Genomic DNA, 22,905 nt, shown 5'->3' on the forward strand with positions numbered 1-22,905 from the left:
CAGAAATGATACCGGCTTTGCCAAAAACTTGAACAACAGTGCAAGCAGACACGTTCGTCCAAGCAGCCACAATCCATTTGCAAATTGTGGCGTAACTCGCCCAGCGCTGCCTCTCACTCTTTGTAAAGTTGTGTTTGCCATCGATCATCCATTGTTCCCATGCCGTTCGCAACTTTACTTTGAACCGGTTGATGCCGATGTCCAGCGGTTGGAGTTCTTTAGTCAAGCCTCCGGGAATAACGGCAAGCTCAGAGTTCATTTGCTTGACTTGGTTTTTCACCGCTGCTGTGAGATGGGCACGCATGCCAAAGGCATAACCGATGGCTTGAAGTTTGAACTGAGCTTCGTAGGCGTGTCTCCTGTCGAATTTATTTTCGGGGGTTCTTAGAAACCAAAACCGGAGTTGTTTTGCAACAATGCACATTGCCACACTCTATACAGGTGTTGGTACCTGCTTGGGGCGTCCCTTTAGCGTCCACTTACACGCCCACCCTTCACCCATTGGTGGACTGCTCCCCAGCATGCCTGTCGTCCTCTCTCACGTCTGCCTTCTCTCTCTCTCTCTCTCTCTCTCTCTCTCTCTCTCTCTCTCTCTCTTTCTCTCTCTCTCTCTCTCTCTTTCTCTCTCTCTCTCTCCCTCTCCATATATGTATATATACACGCGCACCCTTCCCCGCTTGGCCGACTTCTTTCCCGCATGCCTGGCCACAGTCACTTCTGCCTTTTCTCTATATAAACAGCGTGTCGGCTGTCAGTCAGATTTTGGAACTCAGCGCATACAAAAGACGCTCCGCACCATAGGGCGTCCTGTCCATTTTGGAGAAAATTTAAGACTTTTAATGGCACCTTATAGTCGTGAAAATACGGTACACGAAAGATAATGAGGCCAGATGAATAAACAGGCTATTTGCAACACAACCTGCGAAAGTATACATTCAGTGGCAGGATTCTAACACTAGTGTGCCGCGACATAGGGTTTGAAAAACACTGGTTTAAGACAAGATTCCATCGGAGCCATAAACTCTTTGGAAATGTAAAATGAATATAAACTAGTGCTGTCGGGCGATAAAAAAATTGTGATTCATTAATTAGGGTCTGTGTTTAATGAATCTAATTAATCCATATTTTAATCTTATCAAAAATTACTGAGAGGACACCTATTTTCATTTTAAATCAGTTACATTATTGAGGCAGATCAAAAGATAAAAGAAAAAGTGGCATTATTGTTTGGGAGGGGCTAGCCAGGCAGCCTCCTCAGCCAGGGTGCTCTGCACCTCACACCTGAGACTCGTCAGTTCATCACCCACCTGTTGCCTTTCTGCTCGTTTGGACCGGTACAAATTGACTCACAGACCATTTGTAACAAGGGCTACATCTGTTTTATAATTGCTGGAGATGATAAAACTAGTGATGGGTCCAGCGACACCGATGCATTGAGACATGCGCCGGGCTCACAGAGCAAACCACGTGTCGATGCATGTGCTGCTTCATTACGTCACGTGATTGACACATGAACTGCATTGACACAGTCCAGGCTTCTAATTGACACACCGGCTGCGTTGACACAGTCCAGGCTTCTAATTGACACACCGGCTGCGCTGACACAGTCCAGGCTGCTAATTGACACATCGACTGTGTTGACACAGTCCAGGCTGCTAATTGACACGTGAACTGCACCGGTGCAGTTTAGACCGCATCGGCTGCTTGGCACTGTACAGGCTGCGCCACTTAGTCCAGGGGGCGTCGACTCAGTGCAGAGGGCGTTGACGCAGCAAAAGCCCGCCGCACAGTGTTTATAAGGAAGTGGGTTTGGCGACACAATGCCACCTGCCGAAACAAGCCAGACCTCACTCACGCTCGCTTGTCGAAGTTCATGTCAGTGAAGACTTCGTGTTCGTGCCTTGCCTTCCTTGCCGATTATGGAGCAGAGACGCAAATCATCCGCCGCGTGGGACCATTTTGATGTCCTGGAGAATAAGGTATTATTTATTTATTTATTCAAATCGCCTTCTGTCGCCGAGAGCCTCTCGGCGAGAGGCACTCGCCGAGTGCCTCTCAGATTATTGACGTGTTGTACCATTCTAATCCGAATACATTTCAAGGTAACTCTTAGTTACTTCTTATTCACATTTCATTACAGGTGAAATGTCGAATTTGCCAAGTCGAATTGTCATACACCAACAGAAGCACCTCCACCATGCTGAGGCATTATCGGGCCAAGCATGAGAATGAAGTTCGCGATACACCCAGTATTACGCCAGGTATACAAACGTTCACTCATCTTTTCACGGTTGTTATGTTGATGATTTAATTGACAATCAGTAATTATTATTGGTTGACTCTCCACTCCATGTTTGACAATCAAGGTTCCAGGAAGCAGCTGTACTGGAAGGACCAACACACTTCTTTCCCAAACCTCTCCCACCTCGCAAAGGAGTTCCTTTGTACGCCAGCCTCATCCGCTTTTGCTTCTTTCTACTCCTTTGAACACATATTTGTGATGATGACTATTTTCTTTTCCTTTTTTTATATCTTACCTTCACCTTTTGCCAATTTATTACCGAATTGTATATTTTATATGTTCAATATACAAAACAATATATCAGTCAGTTCAGTCTGTTAAGTGGGTTGGCTGCAGGGATCTTGAAGGTCCAGCAGGTGGCAGTGGTCAGTGACACAGTATCAGCACAGTATCAACACAGTGTGTCAGTGTGTCGACACGCCTCATGAGGCCTCATGGACCCATCACTAGATAAAACACTCTGGGCAGACAACGGGTTTCTACTTGGACCAGTAAGGGGACACTAGGTTCGATTCACCGGAGCCAATGATGTCACCATTGAGGGGGTGGCATGGGCAAAGAAACAAGACAACAGTTGTAAAAACAATTAACTTTTATATCAAACATAAACACGGGACAACAAAATTATAATCACGACAAACACAGTGAAAAAGAAAGTAAATAAATCCAATTTAGTCTCAACCTCTTAGTTGACCTTTCCCTCAAGCAAAATAATTGGTGATCACCTTTCTCAACATCGGTGTGAGTTTCCTTTTTTTTTCAATCTGAATGAAATAACTAAATATAAAATGTTCTTGTCATCTCCTGTCGTACAAAATAAATTCTTCTAAACATCACCAACACAAATAAAACAGACTCTTAAATCACATTGCTGAAAGTTAGCACACAGAAATAACACTGTTCATCATGACAAACTACAAGTGCTGAAATACAATCAATCACTTCTAGTAGTCTACAGAGGACACATCAACTACGCCTCATACGTGGGTTGTTCTTGAGTTTAGTTTGCCGAAGAGCTTTGCTATGTATGGCTTGCTCGCTATATTGCGAATCCTTTCGTTGCTTATGTCAGCTGTGGCTGCACTCGTGACTGGGTGCTTTGCATTGATGTGGGAGGCTAAATTTGAGCTGCTTCGATGGATCTCCTTCTTGCAAATTAGGCACAACACTCTACATTTATCAATTGTGTCGTCAGGGCATTTTTGGAATGTAAATTTTCCATTCATTGTGCCAAGAACTCTCACATGCTGCTCCATTTTCACCTCTCCACTCCTCTCCGCTGCTTACTAAGGCAGCCCAACTCCAATGGGAGCCTATCAGCTTCGACTGAACAAGCCCCAACATAATGGGAGCCAATCAATGTCCGCTTCAGGCTGTGACTGACAGTTGTTTCCCCGCCCTAAACAACTCGAACACAGGAAACCAACGCATAAAAAGGGCTCTTAGAAAAAAATTTGATAATTTGACACCTCGAATATTAAACATTCTTTTTTAAATCAATTTTGTCACAGATAATTGTTGAACCAGGTCGGAATGATAAGTCAGCCCATATGACATATTGTATGTGGCTTTAATATTAGACATGAATTCAGCAAATAATATCGTAAAACTGAGTTAAGATGGTATCATACTATCAAAAGCAATAATTTCGTATTAATCCAGTGAGTTTTTGCTTGATGATACATCTCCAAGCAGGAAGCATATTCACAATTTGCTTCACTTTGTCGTATCCAACACAGCTCAACGTACTCAAGAAGGCATGTTTATGTTAAGTATAATAGGGTTTAATAATTCAAACCAGTGGAGGTTTGAGTGGTCACTCTCAGCCTGCTTACGAATAAAAGTTGAACACATCATGTTGTCTCAGTTCTTCTTATTTGTATAACGTAATTATAGGTGGGGAGTTTGTCGTTTGAATTATTCATGTGGGGAATACATGGTTTATTCATCCGTGAGGAGAGAAACTGGAAGGGTGCCTTCAATTTAAGCAGACCAGGCCACATAAATGCTGCACCACCACCCAAGCGCAGAGTTAAAATACTGCCAAATAAGTGTTACCTGACCAAGCAGTCAATGAAAATCGTAATTTTCTTTTTTTTTTTGGTGAAACCTACTAAATTAAAGCTGGAGACGGGTAAATTTACTTGTGGTGGCGCTTGAAGGGAAGAATCATAAAAAACATGCAAGAGATGAGGACTTTTGACAGATTTGTCAGAATCAGAATCAGAATCATCTTTATTGGCCAAGTATGTAGAACACACAAGGAATTTGTCTCCGGTATAACACGCTGCACTAGTATCATCGTAAACAACAAAATCATTGAACCATCTTAGAGTATACCAGTAGTTTTGTAATACCATTTTGTGGTGCAAGAAGAGTGACTATGTCAGTGACTGTTTAAGGAGTTAATGGCTAGAGGGAAGAAGCTGTTTAAGTGTCTACTGGATTTGGTACGCATAGATCTGTAGCGTCTGCCTGAGGGGAGTGGCTGAAAAAGGTGGTGGGCAGGGTGCGGGGGATCCAGGAGGATTTTCCGTGCCCTTGTCTTGATTCTTGCAGTGTGCAAGTCCTCAAGAGTGGGTAGGGCGGTGCCAACGATTTTTTCTGCCGTCCTAACTGTCCGTTGAAGTCGGATTTTGTCCTTTTTTGTGGCGGCCCCAAACCAAACCGTGATGGAAGAACACAGGATTGATTCGATGACTGCCGTGTAAAACTGTCGTAGCACCTCCTGTGGCAAGCCATGCTTCCTCAGCAGCCTCAGGAAGTACATCCGCTGCCGGGCCCTTTTCAGGATGGAGATGGTGTTGACTTCCCACTTCATGTCCTGGGAGACTGTGATTCCCAGGAACTTGAAGGTCTCGACGGTTGACACAGGGCAGTTGGATAGTGTGAGGGGCAACTGAGGAGAAGAATGTTTCCTGAAGTCCACGATCATCTCTACAGTCTTGAGCGTGTTCAGCCCGAGGTTGTGTCGGCCGCACCAGAGCTCCAGCTGCTCCACTTGTTGGCGGTACGCAGACTCGTCGCCATCTTTGATGAGACCGATGACCGTGGTGTCGTCTGCGAACTTTATGAGTTTGACAGCTGGGTCTGTTGAGGTGCAATCGTTTGTGTAGAGAGAGAAGAGCAGTGGCGAGAGGACACATCCCTGTGGGGCTCCAGTGCTGGTGGTGCGTATTGATGATGTTGTTGCTCCCAGTCTCACCTGTTGTGTCCGTCCCGTCAGGAAGCTGAGGATCCACTGGCAGATCGCAGGGGACACACCGAGGTGGAGTAGTTTGGGGTTGAGGAGTTCCGGGATGATGGTGTTGAACGCAGAGCTGAAATCCACAAACAGAATCCTTGCGTAGGTCCCTGTGCTGTCGAGGTGCTTGAGGATGTAGTGCAGACCTATGTTGACTGCGTCTTCCACAGACCTGTTTGCCCGGTAGGCAAACTGGAGAGGGTCCAGCAGGGGTCCAGTGACGTTCTTTAGGTGGTTCAGCACAAGGCGTTCAAAGGACTTCATGACCACAGACGTCAGGGCGACAGGCCTATAGTCGTTCAGTTCCGATGTTGCCGATTTCTTGGGAACTGGGATGATGGTAGACTGTTTGAAGCAGGATGGGACCTCACACAGCTCCAGGGATCTGTTGAAGATCTGTGTGAAGACCGGAGCCAGCTGGTCAGCGCAGACTTTCAGGCAGGAGGGGGACACTTTGTCGGGCCCCGGAGCTTTCTTGATCTTTTGCTGCTTGAAGAGCCGTCTCACGTCCTGTTCGTGGATCTGTAGTGGAGAAAAAGAGGGTGGGGGGGTAGGTAGAGTGGTTTCTGGTAGAGGTGGGTGTGTGTGGGAAATGGGGGTGTCCTTTTCAAATCGGCAGAAAAACATGTTTAGTTCATCAGCAAGACCCTTATTGTTCACTGTTTGGGGGGATGGCATTCTATAGTTAGTGATTGCTTTCAGGCCATTCCATACAGATGCAGAGTCGTTAGCAGAGAACTGGTTTTTCAGCCTCTCTGCATAGCTTCTCTTTGCGATGTTAATTTCCTTCGTCAATTGGTTTCGGGCATGTTTGTACAGTGCCCGATCTCCACTTCTAAATGCGGCCTCTTTCTCTTTCCTGAGTTGCCTGAGTTTGGGAGTAAACCATGGCTTGTTATTGTTAAACGAGCGGAAGGACTTCGTTGGTACACACATGTCCTCACAGAAACTGATGTATGATGTTACAGTGTCTGTGTATTCATCCAGTGTGCCCGTTGAAGTTTCAAAGAGGCCCCAATCGGTGCAGTCTAAGCACCGATTGTTTTGTTTACCTTTCACATTTTATTGATTTCTAGATGCTTTTCTTGGCACTTTGCATTAGTAATTTCATGAAATGTTCTGCAATGAATAAACAGGTTAATCAAAGACAGAATATGGTTGTTGAGTAAATAATTTGAATAAATATTAATAGATTAGATCTGACAAAACAATTACATTGACAGATTTAATATAGCAGTTCCTTTTTTATTTATTTAATACATTGTTTAACATTTTATTTCATTTAAAGGAGGTTTTTCGTTTTGTTTTTTGTTTTTAAATCAAGGTAACACAAATGTAAAGACAAAATGCATAAAGAAGGGGGCCGGCACATTGGACATATGGTCATGGTTGTAAGGTAGTCTGCAATTGGTCAATGTCACATGAGCAGCCAACACCATCATCCGCAAGGGGAGAGCCTTCAGTACACTTTGGTGCGTGCCATTGTCATGCACTGACCCCAACAAGTCAATTTCTGCTTACACAATGTCAATCATGTCGTCGCTTTGGCTGCCCTGATTTGAATAGAAATGAGGGAAGCAACATTGATTGGCTGGACGTCAGCTGCGTTCCATCCCACAAAGGTGCAGAAAGATGCAAAGGCCCCTTATGCCCAATTATACCTGTGCTAAATCGAGCAGAATCCCAAAAGAAAGGAAACTCCACCCGAGCGCACAGTTTGCCTGCGACTCGCGCTAGCCTTGCGCTGGGTAGGTAATAGGGCCCAAAGAGTTAAAAACACAGTTTAGTAAGTGTTAAGCAGTTAACACTGTGATAGAGATGGAGCAACCCTTAATCAGGCTTAAATCAGGTATAGGTAACTGGTGGTGGGCCCACACTCGGAGTGGTCCCTCATTATTAAAATGCTTCTTTACTACAGGGGAGAGCAATTCATTTCGCAACACATGAGAAACTGGAACGCCTGTTTAGGCCCAAGCCAGTATACTAACATGAACTTTGTCTATATTATTATTTATTAAGAAAAATAGTATTGTCTCACTTCAAGAAACTGCTATGTGTGTAGATTTGGTATGGAATGTTAAAATTACAAAATACACATTTTTAAACCAAATCACAAGTGGTCATTAAATTGTCTTGACACTTTAGGAGTGCTAACATTAATTTTGTGCACACACTGCCAACTCACATTAGCCATTCTTCGTTAGGACTCCAGAACATCGACTGTAGATAAGTGGGAAGTTTTATATTATTGACAGTGAGGTATAATGATACAGCGATGACTTCTACTCCACCCATTACAAATACAGTGGTGACTCTATTTACGAAATTAATTGGTTCTGGAAGAAATTTCATAACTAGAAAATTACAGACGCGTTTTTCATGTAAATGCCCTAATCCGTTCCAAGCCCCCCTGAAATTCAGACATAAATGTTTATCCATTCCATCCATTTTCCGATCCTTATCCTCACAAGGGTGGTGGTAGGGGTTGATTGTTAGGGTGGTTCTGTTTGTAACCAACAGGTGGCACTGTAGGGCTCTTCCTACAGTAGCACACCTGTTGATCATTGTGTCATTAGTTGGTGTTTTGTTGAAAGGACTCCCTGCTCGACGAGTCGGTGTCGGATCATTCTTGCTGTTGTGTGTGTCTCTGTGGACATGTCATGTTTTGTTTTTGTTAGTTTTTTTTTTGTTTGTTTGCTGTGATTTTCTCCTGTTTGCATTTTTGTTAAATACATCTTGGTCACTCCAACCTGCTCCTCCCTGCCTCCTGCTTTTTGGGGTCCAACGACTCTACCACCACGCAAAACATAATAGTGCTGGAGCCTATCCCAACTGTCTTAGGGTAATAGGCGGGGGACACCCTGAACAGGTTGCCAGCCAATCTCTGTCATGATTTGGTTTATGGACCAACAGGTGGCACTGTAGGGCTCCCTTGGCAGCTGCAGACCCGTTGGTCATAGGTAATTAGGGCCTTAAAAGGACTCCCAGCCTGCTGACTCCTTTGCTGCTGTCATTTTTTTCTGGTAGTGTTTTGGTTATTGATCGTTTTTGTTTAAGTCAGTGTTTTTGTTTGTTACTTTGGACTTTGTTTAGGATTTAGTTTTCTGTGTTTTAAATACAATTCTTCAAATACACCCTGCTCCTCCCTCCTGCCTGCTTTTTGGGGTCCACCACCACCTTGCTACGTGACATAATACTCCGACCAACATGGATCTCGTAGACGCCAACAAGATTATGACCGCCTTGTCCAGCCAAGGACAATTAGTGGGTCAGCAGGAACAAGATCTCACGGAACTCAGGGGAATGATCTCACGCGTCATGGGCTTTGGAAGTGAGCAATGCTAAACCCGGGCTTCGGTCTTCCTTCCCTGATTTCGTGGCAGAGTTTCGACGGGTCTTCCACCATCCAGTTATGGGAAGAGAGGCCAAAGGTCGGTTATTAGATTATCGGCAAGGAAAGCAATCAGTGGCCGAATACTCTATTTCCTTTCGGATTTTGGCTGCCCGAAGTGGTTACGGGGACCGCACCCTTCGTGGATTGTTTAGTCGTGGTTTAAATTTTTCCTTGAAAGATGAACTGGCAATCCCCGATGACAGTACTACCTTGGAGGAACTCATCCACCTGGCCATCGTACTGGACCATCGTATGCGGGAAAGACAGCGGGAATGCGGAAGTGAAGGGGGTCCTGTTCGTTTCCAGCCCTGACATGCTGAAGGCCAGTCTGCTTCTGATAAGTCATCACGGGGCAGTCGTCGCAGAAGGGGAGCCTATGCAGCTGGTAGGAGGATGTTTGGGTCCCGAGGAGTCCAGGGCAGGACTTCCCAGGAGACTCGTGCTGGCGGTAGTCTTTATGGTCTATCGCTGGCTCTTCTGGTTCGGGCATTGGTGGATTCGGGGGCGGACGACTTATTGACACTGAAATAGCTAACAAACTGGGTTGTCCGGTGGAGTTAAATAAAAAAAGTGTAAAAAAGGGTTCACGATCTTGATGGGCGACTCCTGGCGCAAGTGAAACAGATCACAGGCCATTTAATGTTGAAGTTATCGGGCAATCACGTCGAATATAGGAGGTTTTATCTGATGCGGTCCCGATCCGTACCATTAATCCTGGGGTTACCCTGGCTAAAGACACATAATCCAGTCATCTCATGGGAACGCCCCGCGATTGAGAATTGGAGTCCATTTTGCTATGCTCACTGTTTGCAGTCTGCTGCGTGGGGTCGAGGGCTTCCTCGTAACGACTCGCCTGAATCTATTTGTTTCGATAAAGTCCCGAGCATCTACCATGATTTGCGACAAGTGTTTAGTAAGGACCGCGCTCAGTCTTTGCCACCACACCGGCCATACGATTGTGCCATCGACTTACTCGCTAACACCCCTCTTCCGAGTTCTCGCTTGTATCAAGTTTCCCACAAGGAACAAGAAGCATTGAGGGAATACATCGACAGCTCACTCTCTGCTGGCCTTATTAGGCCATCTAGATCTCCTTTGGGGGCCGGGTTCTTTTTCATAGAAGACAAGTCACTACGTCCTTGTGTAGATTATCGGGGACTTAATGAGATCACCATCAAGAATAAATATCCACTTCCACTATTTGATTCCGCGTGTGCCCCTCTCCCATCTGCAACCATCTTCACTAAGCTTGATCTACGTAGTGCCTACCATTTAGTCCGCATACGGGAGAGGGATGAATGGAAAACTGTTTCAAGACCCCCACTGCCCCACAAGCCCCGTCTCCGTCAAGCTCCGGCTGCCGCCCACCATGTAGGTCCACCCAGTCTTCCACGTTTCCCTGCTTAAACCGGTGGCCACCAGTCCCTTGTTGTTGGATTATCAATGGTGACCCGGTGTACACGGTGCGGAAAATTTTGGACTTTCGGCGCAGGGGTAAGGGGTTCCAGTATCTGGTCGACTGGGAGGGCTACGGCCCGGAGGATCGGCAGTGGGTCCCCCGCTCCTGGATCTTGGACCCGTCCCTTCTCTGTGCTTTCCACGCTGCACACCCATCGAAGCCGGGTGGTCCGCCAGGAGGCGTCCGTTGAGGGGGCGGTACGTCACGGTTCTGTTTCAGTCTGGCCAGCAGGTGGCATGAGCGGACTTCTGTGCACACCTGCTGCCAATCTATGATTAGTACACTCTGTATTTGAGGACCTGCTGTTCACCCGTTGTCGGAGTATTGCCTTTGCCTTGCTGCTTCCTTGCTCGTAGACTGCTTTGCTCTAGACCTCGTCGTGTTTCGCTTTTGAACTCTCGGTACCAAGTATTTTGTAAGTATGGTTTTTATTTTGTGATTTGGCTTTTGCTTGCGTGTATTTGCTACATTGTTTTTTGTTTGCCTTCGCGGTTCTTATTTTTCTCCCTTGCCTTTTGTGCAAGCGCTTTTTGTCATTCGTTTTTGTGCCCTCCAGTCCTTGTTTTGACCAGCACTTTATGTTACTTTTTGGCAGTGCGATTTTTGTATATTAAACCCTTTTTGCTACTGAGAACTTGTCTGGTGTCTAGACTTTTGGGATCCCAACTTTATTCGGCTTGCCCGAAACGTGACAATCTCAGGGCCCACAGAGACAAACAACATTTTCTTGTTGAGGCGTCTCGTAACATGAACATTTCCTGTGAAGAGACGTTTGTAAGTAGAGGCACCAATGTATATGATTTATAATTGGATATGTGCTGACAGAATTATCAGGCAAAATTTTCCTGGCCCTCTTCCCTCCACTGTGCTAAAATTCAGACAGCTATTGTTTGTTTTTGCTTGTCTCTTTTGTTGGAAATTATTTGCCGGAGGGGCAATAAAAGCTAAATATAGCAAAGCTGTCCCTAAGTTGGCAACACTGCAGACACAAATCACACCTCTTGCTTGCTACCTGACCGGCACTAGCGTCTGCACATATCCCCATAAAATGAAAACAAAACTTTCAAAATAAAAGCACACATATGGTTTGCTTTGACTTCATGGTCACTCTTTTGGCCGGTCAGAGACTGTGGGTGGACTTGATATGGCCCTCAGGCTGTACTTTGCCCAGGTCTACTCGACCACATTCGGTTTGAATTGTCTTGCTACCGATGATCACTAGTTGTCAGACAATTTGTAGTTCTCATATCAGCTCATCTGCTGATAGAGACAAATGCCACCATGAAGCTACGTTAATATTTCATGGTGAAATGTCATGCAATATTTACTTTAGCTTTAGCTTGAGATTGAAAGTAAATGGCAAGGCTTTTTCACTGTATTGGGATTGGGGAATGTCTATTCCATTCAGAGGTATAGTGTTGAGCGTTTGTTTCCATTGTTTGGTTGCTTTTGTCAAAGAGGACACAAAATATAAAATTCTGCACTCTGTTGTCAGATAGTCTACTTGCAATTTACTTGCTTCAAACTTGTAAAATAGTACCCAGCTGGTAGTTAGGAAAGATCAAACAAAGCATACCATACGAAGCTGACCTTTTGTCAGGTTCCAGTTTTATCTGGAAAGAATAGAATCCCACAAACATAGTCGAGCAAAAAAAAATAACACAATATTTATTATTAAAAAATGCAATGGTGACAAAGTACAACAAAAGCCACTTGCAACAAAAAGGCAGGATGAAATAAAAAGAAGAAAAAGTGCTTGCAAGCGGCAAGGAGAACAAATAGGGCATAATCACTTGTCACAAAATAAGACAAAGAAGTCCAATTTACATGTAACCAAATTAGTGAGACAAACAACAATGACAACAATGACAACAAAAACTACTTCCATAAGAGAAATAAGCATGAGAATGAGAGAGCTATGAAACATAAGATAAGATTAGATAAGACGTAGTTATGGGATCATGAGGCCTCATGAGGCGTGTTGACACAATGACACACTGTGTTGATACTGTACTGATACTGTGTCGCTGACCACTGCCACCTGCTGGACCTTCAAAATCCCTGCAGCCAACCCACTTGACAGACTGAACAAACTGATTTGATGATGACGTGTATACAATGCACTAGCTCACTCTACCCACAATAGCCACAAGCGCCATTGTTTATGTTGTTGTTTATGCTGTTTATATTGTTTATATTGTCTATACTGTTCAGATTACATGTCTTTTTTATACAGTGTAGCTGCTATCCTTTCTAAGCTGTGTGTGTTTAATGCACAGCATGTTTGCATGCATGTATGCACTGAGGATTGAGAGGAAGAAATTTCATCTATGCTGCATGTCATACATAAAGCATATTTGACAATAAAGATGACATTGACCCTTGACAATATCATTCACATCCATGCATTCATATTGTATCATTCAATGTGTTTCAATAATGTGAAAATCATGTGAATGAGGATGCTTGTGGGCTTTGTCTTCACAAATTTTGATCTAGTACAATAAGATGCTCCAGTGTTTTAAATTTCAGTCTGTTGCGTTTAATGCATGCTATTTCCCCTGTTGTGGAGAACACACACACAATGGAATAAGACATGTCAAAAATCCGAGAGCCACTTGAAGAGACAAGGAGATTTTAATAAATACCTTATTCTCCAAAAGGAGATCAAAATGGCTCTACACGGCGGACAATTTATATTTGTCCGGAAGCTGCTCCATATTATGCTCGTACTGTAGCAACGTCACTCGAGTGAAGCGCGTCTCAGCAGTCGCTAGTCTGCTGCTCTCTGCTGTGAGCGCGTGAGCGCGAGCACGTACTCGCGGCGCCGACCCAACCCACACCACATATTAAGCTTTGAACCACGACAACAGCTAAACTAGCCTAGCCGATGTAATAATGGTCAGCAGACAAGGTTTACGTTTTATGTGACTTTTAATAGCAACGTGGCAGAGTCATCAAACATGCGGTGTGCTCACACGCAGTCACTTTCTGGAACTCCCCCTTATAGGCTCCCGCCTATCAACTGGAGTATGACGTACAGTACAAACGTTCATAAAGCACTTCTCATATAATAATAGCCAATCTTTGACAGCCGACATGACGCTCGAAGTCAGACGGACAATTTTTTTCTGTTAATCAGTGTGTTTTCCGTATTGCCCAAACATATATTTTTATTCGAGCGAGGGTGAGGTCTGGCTTGTTTCTGCAATCAGCATCGTGTCGCCAGATGCGCTTCCTTAGGATACACTGTGCGGGCTTTTGCTGTGTCAACGCCCCCTGCACTGAGTCGACAACCCCTGGACTAAGTGGCGCAGCTTGGACTGTGCCAAGCAGCCGATGCAGTCTAAACTACACCGGTGCAGTTCACGTGTCAATTAGCAGCCTGGACTGTGTCAACGCAGCCAATGCAGTCTAAACTGCGCCAGTGCAGTTCACGTGTCAATCACGTGACGTAATGAAGCAGCACATGCACCGCCACGTGGTTTGCTCTGTGAGCCCGGCGCATGCGTCAACGCATCGGTGTTGCTGGACCCATCACTAATAAGAAAATAAGAAAAACCTTTATTTGTCTCACAAAGGAGAAATCCCCAATTTACAGCAGCAAAAATTGTGAAAGGGAGAAATAAATATCCATCCATCCATTTTCTGATCTGCTTAATCCTCACAAGGGTTGCGGGGTTGCTGGAGCCTATCCCAGCCGTCTTCGGGCAGTAGGCAGGGGACACCCTGAACCGGTTGCCAGCTAATCGCAGGGCACACAGATATGAACAACCATCCATGCTCACACCCACACTCAGGGACAATTTAGAGTGTTGAATCAGAGTTCCATGCATTTATTTTGGAATGTGGGAGGATACCAGAGTGCCTGGAGAAAGCCCACGCAGGCCAGGGAGAACATGCAAACTCAACAGAGGGAGGCCAGAGCTGGAATTGAACGCGGTACCTCTGGACTGTGAAGTTGACACTTGAACCACTGGACCATGAGTAAATATAAATTATAAAATATAAATATAAGCATATTAAAAATTGGTGAGTGGGGATGAGTCCAGGTTTTCAGGTTTTCTGCCAACTGCTATCAATAGCCTGATAGCAGTAAAAATCACTTTATAATTTATTATTTTATACAATTTGCCGAGGGTCCGGACAGAGGAGGCCCGGACAGAGGAGGTCAGCGGTCTGGACAGAGGAGGTTGGCAGTCCGGTCGTGGATCGCGGTCCGCAAGTTGAGGAAGAGGGGTCTAGGATATCTTTTCTGATGTAATGTTTAGAGTTTGAGCTGGTGTATCCTAATCGAAATTGAAGAGCATGGGAGGTATTGCTTGTTTGAGAACTTCCCTAAAGTGTTCCACCCATCTTGCTTCTTGCTCCTCGTCGCTTAGGAGTGTCCTGCCATCATTGCTCCTGATTGGCATGCTAGAGCTTCTCCTGGAGTTGGTTAGCTCCCGCACGATCTTGTATTGGGTCGTTGTGTTGTTCTTCTCTACTGCTTCCTGTGCCTCTCTTGCTTTCTCCTCGAGCCACTGTCTTTTGTCCTTCCTGCAACTCTTCTTCACTGGCCTGTCCCAGCGCCTGTACCTGTCTGTTATCCATATTTGATTGTTGGTACCCCTCTTTCTGCCTACAACTGTTTCTGCAGTTTCAGAGATGGCACAAGAGAACATACTCCACTGTTCCTCAATGGTTGGAAGGTGTTGTGGTACCTTGAGCTTCTTACTCAACTCCCCACAGAAGCTTTCTGAGATGTTGTTATTCTTCAGCATTTCCACTGTGTAAGGTCTCTTGGGCTGCACCTTCTTCAGCTTCAGCTTGATTTTACCCACCGCAAGGAAGTGGTCTGAACCCACATCTGCACCTCTGTGGGGGCGAACGTCTACAATGACGAGCGCCACCTTGTGTTGGCGCAGATGTAGTCCAGTTTGTTCCGGGTCCCGCCACCAGGTGAAACCCAGGTCATTTTGTGGATCCTCTTGTGCTCAAAAAAGGTGTTGCCATTGCTGAGGCCATTGGTACTTGTGAGCATCAACAGTCTCTCCCTGTTGTCGTTTGTGGAACTTGTAGACCCATGTGATCCAACTGCGGCATTAAGGCCCCTTCTGTAGCTATCCGGTTTTACCGTTGAAGTCTCCAATAACCATCTTGATGTCACAACTGGGGATCTCCTCAATCGCGGTCTGGACCAGGTTGTAGTCTTTATCTTATCTATATATGTCTTCATCTTCCTCTGAGGCAACTTCGGTTAGGGCATAGACTTGCACGATAGTTACTTTGGCATATCTGCTGTAGAGCCTTGCTGTGATAATCCATTCATTCACCGGCTTCCATCCAACCAATGCTTGTGCACTGCTGGAGAGAATGATGCCGACTCCATGGGAAAGGTGATCTTGCTTCCCAAAGTACAGAAAAGTTGTTCCGTCAACTATGAGGCGCCCCTGCCCCGTCCACCTCATTTCACTAATGCCTAAGATGTCTAGACGATATACCCTTATATTCTTCAGCACCTGGTCCATGCGACAAGATTGGAACATTGTGCGCACATTCCAGTTGCCTACTCTGATGTTGGTCTTGGTTCTGAAAATCGGGGTCATCAGGGGTCTGGCTTCCTGCTGGATTTCACCCGGCCCAGTCATGGATTCATTCAAAGATGTGCTGTATCTTTTCACCGTGATTTACCGGAATGGCTTCTTCTCGCCATTTCTGTGACAGGTTTTTGTTTTACAGGGTGAGGTTGTTAACCTCACGTCCAACCCCCAACCTGGAGGACCAGTTGGATGCAGTTTAACGTCATACCCAGGACATGACTGATAATAAATATGAAAGATTATAAACTATTGGATTGATGTTGATTTTATTCCTAGTCAAGGTGTTATAATACAATGTTCAATGCTAAAAACGCTTCTAATAATGATATTACACTTTAATTGTTAAAATAAGCTATTTCCGCATTTTTACCTAGTGGTGTGCCGCAGGATTTTTTCAATGAAAGAAATGTGTCTTGGCTTGTAAAATATTTAAACAAATGGATAGCTGAAGCCACCACAGACCATAGAAGGTCTTAAGGAGTGACCCCTGTACCCCAAAAGACATCAGTTTTCTGAGTCGTAAGAACCTTCCTGATATGAGCCTCTATGTTGGTAGACCGGTCTAGTTTATTGTTGAGCAGAACACACAGGTACTTGTAGGAGGTCACCCGCTCCATGTCCGTACCCTGGATGTTCATCAGTGCAGGTGAGGACTGCACTTATAAACAACCACCTCCTTATGGTCATACCGTGAAAAACAGGGGTGCCCAACCAGTCAATAGTGATTCACTGGTAGCCCGTGAACTGGTCCCAACGGAACACCCTCTACTGAAACACAAAACTAAATCAGAACCAGTAACCCCCTAGCTCCCTCTATCAACAGACGGCGCCTGGTGCATCGTCGTCGGTCCGCAACCCGTCAACAGCACCAGGCTAAGCACACCGTCTGAGGAGGTTGAACGGCTGATGAGCGGTAGTTGAAGGTTCCTCGCTGGGGTAGGTCATGAGCCCCTCCCAGAAACCGAGATATGGAGCGCACCCAACCTCAGCTGAATTGAAACAACGTGCACTGCAGAATGTATTTCAATTTTCTAAGATCAGTTTGTCCCAAGCGATGTCCGGGTTGTGTAATTTTAGCCATGGTGACCCTAACACTTTGGGATCCACTCAAGACGGCATGATAAAGAAACTCCTCTGATCTACAGCCCATTTACTTCTTTGAGCTTTTCAATTAGGCAACTTAACATTCCCACAACACAGGGATCAACAAAACAGTCATCGGCACTGGAATCAATGTGACACATAACATTGTTCTTGTTGTAGTCACTGGCGTGGCTCAATTCTGAGTGTGCCGTACTCACATAGTTCCTCTGGGCTGGAACTTATGGCCGTGGTGCCCGACTTACAGTTACCCAGTTGAGTTGACTAGCGGGGTTGGCGTAATGGTCTCGTCGGCATGTGGACATTCTTCGCTGGGGCAATAGCTTAAGCAGGGAAGCCCAGATGTCCTTCTCCCCAGCCACTGGGATCTCGTTCTTTCGGTCACGTGACCATGGGTGAAGGTTGCAACGTAGATCGACCGGTAAATTGAGAGCTTCGCCTTTTGGCTCAGCTCCGTCTTTACCATGACAGGCCGATACAAAGTCCACATCACAGCAGATGCTGCACCGATCCACTCGTCGATCTCCCGCTCCCTGCTGCCCTCACTCATGAACAAGGACCCAAGATACTCAAAATCCTCCTGGCCAGGCAAAAGACTCAAAATAAAAGCAACCTTGGAACTATCCTGTGACTATATGGAAGGTTGATTTTGAAAAATCAGTAGACATTGCTGAATAACTTTATCCAGTGTTTTTTAACCTTGTTAGAGGTACCAAACGCAACCGGTTCATATGCAGATTCACCGAACCCTTAGTGAAAAATAAAAATATGATTCAAGAAGTGTTCCTTCACGTTTGCTGGTGCGAGACAAGAGTGGCTCAACTTGGCATGACAAATCAAGCAGATAGGACGCTGAGTCCCATCAAGTTCCGTGATGCATGTGAATCAATGTTGTACACATTCGCCCGACCACTTTCTTTTTTTGCTCGACGTGGCATGTGTTAAAACATTAAAAAAAAATAATAATCACACGCCATACTATCATGACAGTGAGACGTTAATGACTGAGCAAACTAAATTTCCCGCATTTGGGTTGTCCGTCATAATGGCAGCTGGGTTCCAGGGGAACGACCGGGGGTGTATCCATCCTGATGGCAGTTGCTCGGGGACCCGAGAGCGACGCCCCTCGGATACCCAAATGCTCGACCCGAGTCCCTAAATCCTCAAACAAATGGGCCAGCAAGATGACTGCGTTACTCGGCAAGAGTGTTTTTCTGCTGTCCCACCAGTCATCTTTGGCTGGCCAAAACTTTCAGAATCGTATCCAAGTCTACGGGATCTATGGTCGAATTATTCTGTCAGGTTACGGTTTTACCCAGAAAGAATAGGATCCCACAAAGGATAAAGAAATAACAAGAGACTTATCAAAAAACACGATGCCGACAATGTACAACAAAAGCCATGGCAACAGAGAGCCGGAACACCCCCTCCCCCTCCCAAACAAACAACCGACAAAGAGGATAAATCCCAAAGGTGTCTTGCTTGATCCGCCTGTCGATCTCCCGCTCCCTCCTACCCCCACTCGTGAACAAGACCCCAAGATACTTGAACTCCTCCACTTGGGGTAAGATCTCCTCCCCGACCCGGAGGGGGCACTCCACCCTTTTCCGACTGAGGACCATGGTTTCAGATTTGGAGGTGCTGATTTTCATACCCAACCGCTTCACACTCGGCTGCGAAACGCTCCAGTGAGAGTTGGAGAGCCCCGTTTGAAGGAGCCAACAGCACCACATCATCTGCAAAAAGCAGGGATGTAATACTGAGGCCCCCAAAACGGACCCCCTCAACGCTTCGGCTGCGCCTAGAAATTCTGTCCAAAAAGGTTATGAACCAAACCAAACTCTGACATCGGTGGTATAGTGACCGAACAGCCCGTATCAGGGGGTTCGGTACCCCATACCCACGAAGCACCCCCCACAGAACTCCCCGAGGGACACGGTCAAACGCCTTCTCCAAGTCCACAAAACACATGTAGACTGGTTGGGCGAATTCCCACATACCCTCAAGGACCCTGCTAAGGGTGTAGAGCTGGTCCACTGTTCCACGGCCAGGACGAAAACCACACTGCTCCTCCTCAATCTGAGGCTCGACTTCCTGACGGACCCTCCTCTCCAGCACCCCTGAATAGACCTTACCAGGGAGGCTGAGGAGTGTGATCCCTCTGTAGTTGGAACACACCCTCCGGTCCCCCTTTTTAAAAAGAGGGACTACCACCCCGGTCTGCCAATCCAGAGGCACTCTCCCTGTTGACCACGCGATGTTGCAGAGGCGTGTCAACCAGGACAGCCCCACAACATCCAGAGCCTTGAGGAACTCCGGGCGGATCTCATCCACCCCTGGGGCCTTGCCACCGAGGAGCTTTTTAACAACATCGGTGACTTCAACCACAGAGATAGGAGAGCCCACCTCAGAGTCCCCAGGCTCTGCTTCCTCCAAGGAAGGCGTGTTGGTGGAGTTGAGGAGGTCTTCGAAGTACCCTGCCCACCGGTTCACAACGTCCCGAGTCGAAGTCAGCAGCGCCCCATCCCCACTGTACACAGTGTTAGTGGTGCACTGCTTCCCCCTCCTGAGACGTCGGATGGTGGACCAGAATTTCCTCGAAGCCGTCCGGAAGTCGGCTTCCATGGCCTCACCGAACTCTTCCCACGCTCGGGTTTTTGCCTCGGCGACCACCGAAGCCGCGGTCCGCTTGGCCAGTCGATACCCGTCAGCTGCCTCTGGGGTCCCACAGGCCATAAAGGCTCGATAGGACTCCTTCTTCAGCTTGACGGCATCCCTTACTGCTGGTGTCCACCAGCGAGTACGGGGGTTGCCGCCACGACAGGCACCAACCACCTTACGGCCACAACTCAGATTGGCCGCCTCAACAATAGAGGCACGGAACATGGTCCACTCGGGCTCAATGTCCCCCGCCTCCCCCGGAACATGGGAAAAGCTCTGTCGGAGGTGGGAGTTGAAACTCCTTCTGACAGGGGATTCCGCCAGACGCTCCCAACAAACCCTCACTATACGTTTGGGTCTGCCAGGACGGACCGGCATCTTCCCCCACCATCGGAGCCTACTCAACACCAGGTGGTGATCAGTTGACAGCTCCGCCCCTCTCTTCACACGAGTGTCCAGAACATGCGGCCGCAAATCCGATGATACAACTACAAAGTCGATCATCGAACTGCGGCCTAGGGTGTCCTGGTGCCAAGTGCACATATGGACACCCTTATGTTTGAACAAGGTGTTCGTTATGGACAATCCGTGACGAGCACAGAAGTCCAATAACAAAACACCACTCGGGTTCTGATCGGGGGGGCCGTTCCTCCCAATCACGCCCCTCCAGGTCTCACTGTCATTGCCCACGTGAGCATTGAAGTCCCCCAGCAGAACAAGGGAGTCCCCAGCAGGAGTACTCTCCAGCACACCCTCCAGGGACTCCAAAAAGGGTGGGTATGCTGAGCTGCTGTTTGGTGCATATGCACAAACAACAGTCAGGACCCGTCCACCCACCCGAAGGCGGAGGGAGGCAACCCTCTCGTCTACCGGTGTGAACCCCAATGTACAGGCACTGAGCCGGGGGGCAATGAGTATGCCCACACCTGCTCTGCGCCTCTCACCGTGAGCAACTCCAGAGTGGAAGAGAGTCCAACCCCTCTCGAGAGAACTGGTACCAGAACCCAGGCTGTGTGTGGAGGCAAGTCCGACTATATCAAGTCGGAAATTCTCTGCCTCACATACCAGCTCGGGCTCCTTCCCTGCCAGAGAGGTGACATTCCATGTCCCAAAGAGCTAGCTTCTGCAGCCGAGGATCGGACCGCCAGGGTCCCCGCCTTTGGCTGCCGCCCAGCTCACATTGCACCCGACCCCTTTGGCCCCTCTCATGGGTGGTGAGCCCATGGGAAGGGGGACCCACGTTGCCTCTTCGGGCTGTGCCCGGCCGGGCCCCATGGGTGTAAGCCCGGCCACCAGGCGCCTGCCAACGAGCCCCACCTCCAGGCCTGGCTCCAGAGGGGGGCCCCGGTGACCCGCGTCCGGGCAAGGGAAACTGAGATCCATTAATTTTACTCATCATAAGGGGTCTTTTGAGCCGTGCTTTGTCTGGCCCCTCACCTAGAACCTGTTTGCCATGGGTGACTCTGCCAGCGGCATAAAGCCCCAGACAACTTAGCTTCTAGGATCATTGGGACACACAAACCCCTCCACCACGGTAAGGTGACGACTCACGGAGTTGTATCGGTCTGTCGTGGTGAAGAAGGAGCTGAGCCAAAGGGCGAAGCTCTCAATTTACCGGTCGATCTACGTCCCAACCCTCACCTATGGTCACGAGCTATGGGTCGTGACCGAAAGAACGAGATCCCGGATACAAGCGGCTGAAATGAATTTTCTCCGCAGGGTGTCCGGGCTCTCCCTTAGAGATAAGGTGAGAAGCTCAGTCATCCGGGAGGGGCTCAGAGTCGAGCCGCTTCTCCTCCACATCGAGAGGAGCCAGATGAGGTGGCTTGGGCATCTGATTCGGATGCCTCCTGAGCGCCTCCCCGGTGAGGTGTTCCGGTCATGTCCCACCGGGAGGAGACCCCGAGGAAGACCCAGGACACGCTGGAGAGACTATGTCACCCAGCTTGCCTGGGAACGACTCGGGATCCCCCGGGGAGAGCTGGAAGAAGTAGCTAGGGAGAGGGAAGTCTGGGCTTCCCTGCTAAAGCTGTTGCCCCCGCGACCGGATAAGCGGTAGATGATGGATGGATGGATGGATGGTGTCTTGCTTTAAGCTGTTACCAATGAAGAGGCAACAGCTCCTATTTCCTTTAAACGAGGTCTCTAGCCATGAGTAGATATGCATTAGTATTGGAGACATGTGGTCGTACTTTTCATACATTGACGTTTATTATTATTATTATTTACCTTTGTGCTGGTCGCTGAAGTAGCTGAAGTAAGCGGGGCATGGTATTGTGACCACTTCACCCACACTGGCCAAGGGCCAACAGGCAACAATGTCCCACATGCCTTGGCAACCTAGCACACAGACAAAAAATATATAAATCAATCATACAATGGCGAATAACACACAAACATACTGCCACAATGTTTTTAAAAAAACGGCTAAAAATACAGTAGCTCCCACTGCAAATATTGCCCTCACAAGATTTTTCCATTTTAATCATTACAACAATAGCTTTATGGAGGCTTTTATCTTAGATTAGACCTTCGTTTTCAGTAAATTGCAGCACAGTACTGGAAATCACAGAAATATTGATCCAAAGAGAAGAGTCTGACTGAATACAAGCAGCCTTGCACTAACCATGGCAACAAAACAACTCTTGAGACTTTGGTGTCTGCAAGAGTCCTTGAAAGACGATATAAATTGCTCCATTCTGAATTATGTCCTTTTAAAACGCAGCTATCACTTCATGTTAACATTCATATCCATATGTCTACTACGAGTGAATTTATTCAGTGAAGAGGCCTTCACCCGCCACTTATCTGACCTTTATTTGTACACATCGTTGATCTGTTTCCAAGAAATGAAGTGCCGTCTGAGGTCACCTCTCCGATGTGCTAAGTGTTGGTTTTTGAGTGAAAACATACTTGCACAGCCCTGCACTTATGCAACACGTTATATATAGATGCTGTCACAGCGTATCTGCAATGATAAAGCACCTGATGTATTTTTCTCTCTGTGATGAGACCGATATTGATTGAACTGTGTGTATAGTATTATATTGGAAAAACTAAAATGCACAATAGTTTGGCAACCTCTGCACTATCTAAGGCTGGTAGCCCAAAATGAGTCCACTTTTATTGTCCCGCAAATTGCCAGAGTAAAATTCACTACTG

At 46.9% G+C, this 22,905-nt stretch overlaps 1 protein-coding gene and 1 long non-coding RNA gene across 2 annotated transcripts in view; one reads left to right on the forward strand and one right to left on the reverse strand.

The window, feature by feature from the left end:
• LOC127593107 (uncharacterized) overlaps positions 1 to 2,445 on the forward strand; it is a 49,789-nt gene extending 47,344 nt beyond the window's left edge. The window contains exon 3 of the long non-coding RNA XR_007960324.1: positions 2,367 to 2,445. This is a non-coding gene — a long non-coding RNA (uncharacterized LOC127593107). The remainder of the gene's footprint in view (positions 1 to 2,366) is intronic.
• The window catches only part of vipr1b (vasoactive intestinal peptide receptor 1b), a 91,096-nt gene that overhangs the window by 38,228 nt on the left and 29,963 nt on the right, over positions 1 to 22,905 (reverse strand). The window contains exon 3 of the mRNA XM_052054283.1: positions 21,973 to 22,083. Within this exon, the coding sequence (XP_051910243.1) occupies positions 21,973 to 22,083 (111 nt within the window). The remainder of the gene's footprint in view (positions 1 to 21,972; positions 22,084 to 22,905) is intronic.

This window comes from Hippocampus zosterae, chromosome 20 (assembly GCF_025434085.1).
Source record: "Hippocampus zosterae strain Florida chromosome 20, ASM2543408v3, whole genome shotgun sequence".
Classification (NCBI taxonomy): domain Eukaryota; kingdom Metazoa; phylum Chordata; class Actinopteri; order Syngnathiformes; family Syngnathidae; genus Hippocampus; species Hippocampus zosterae.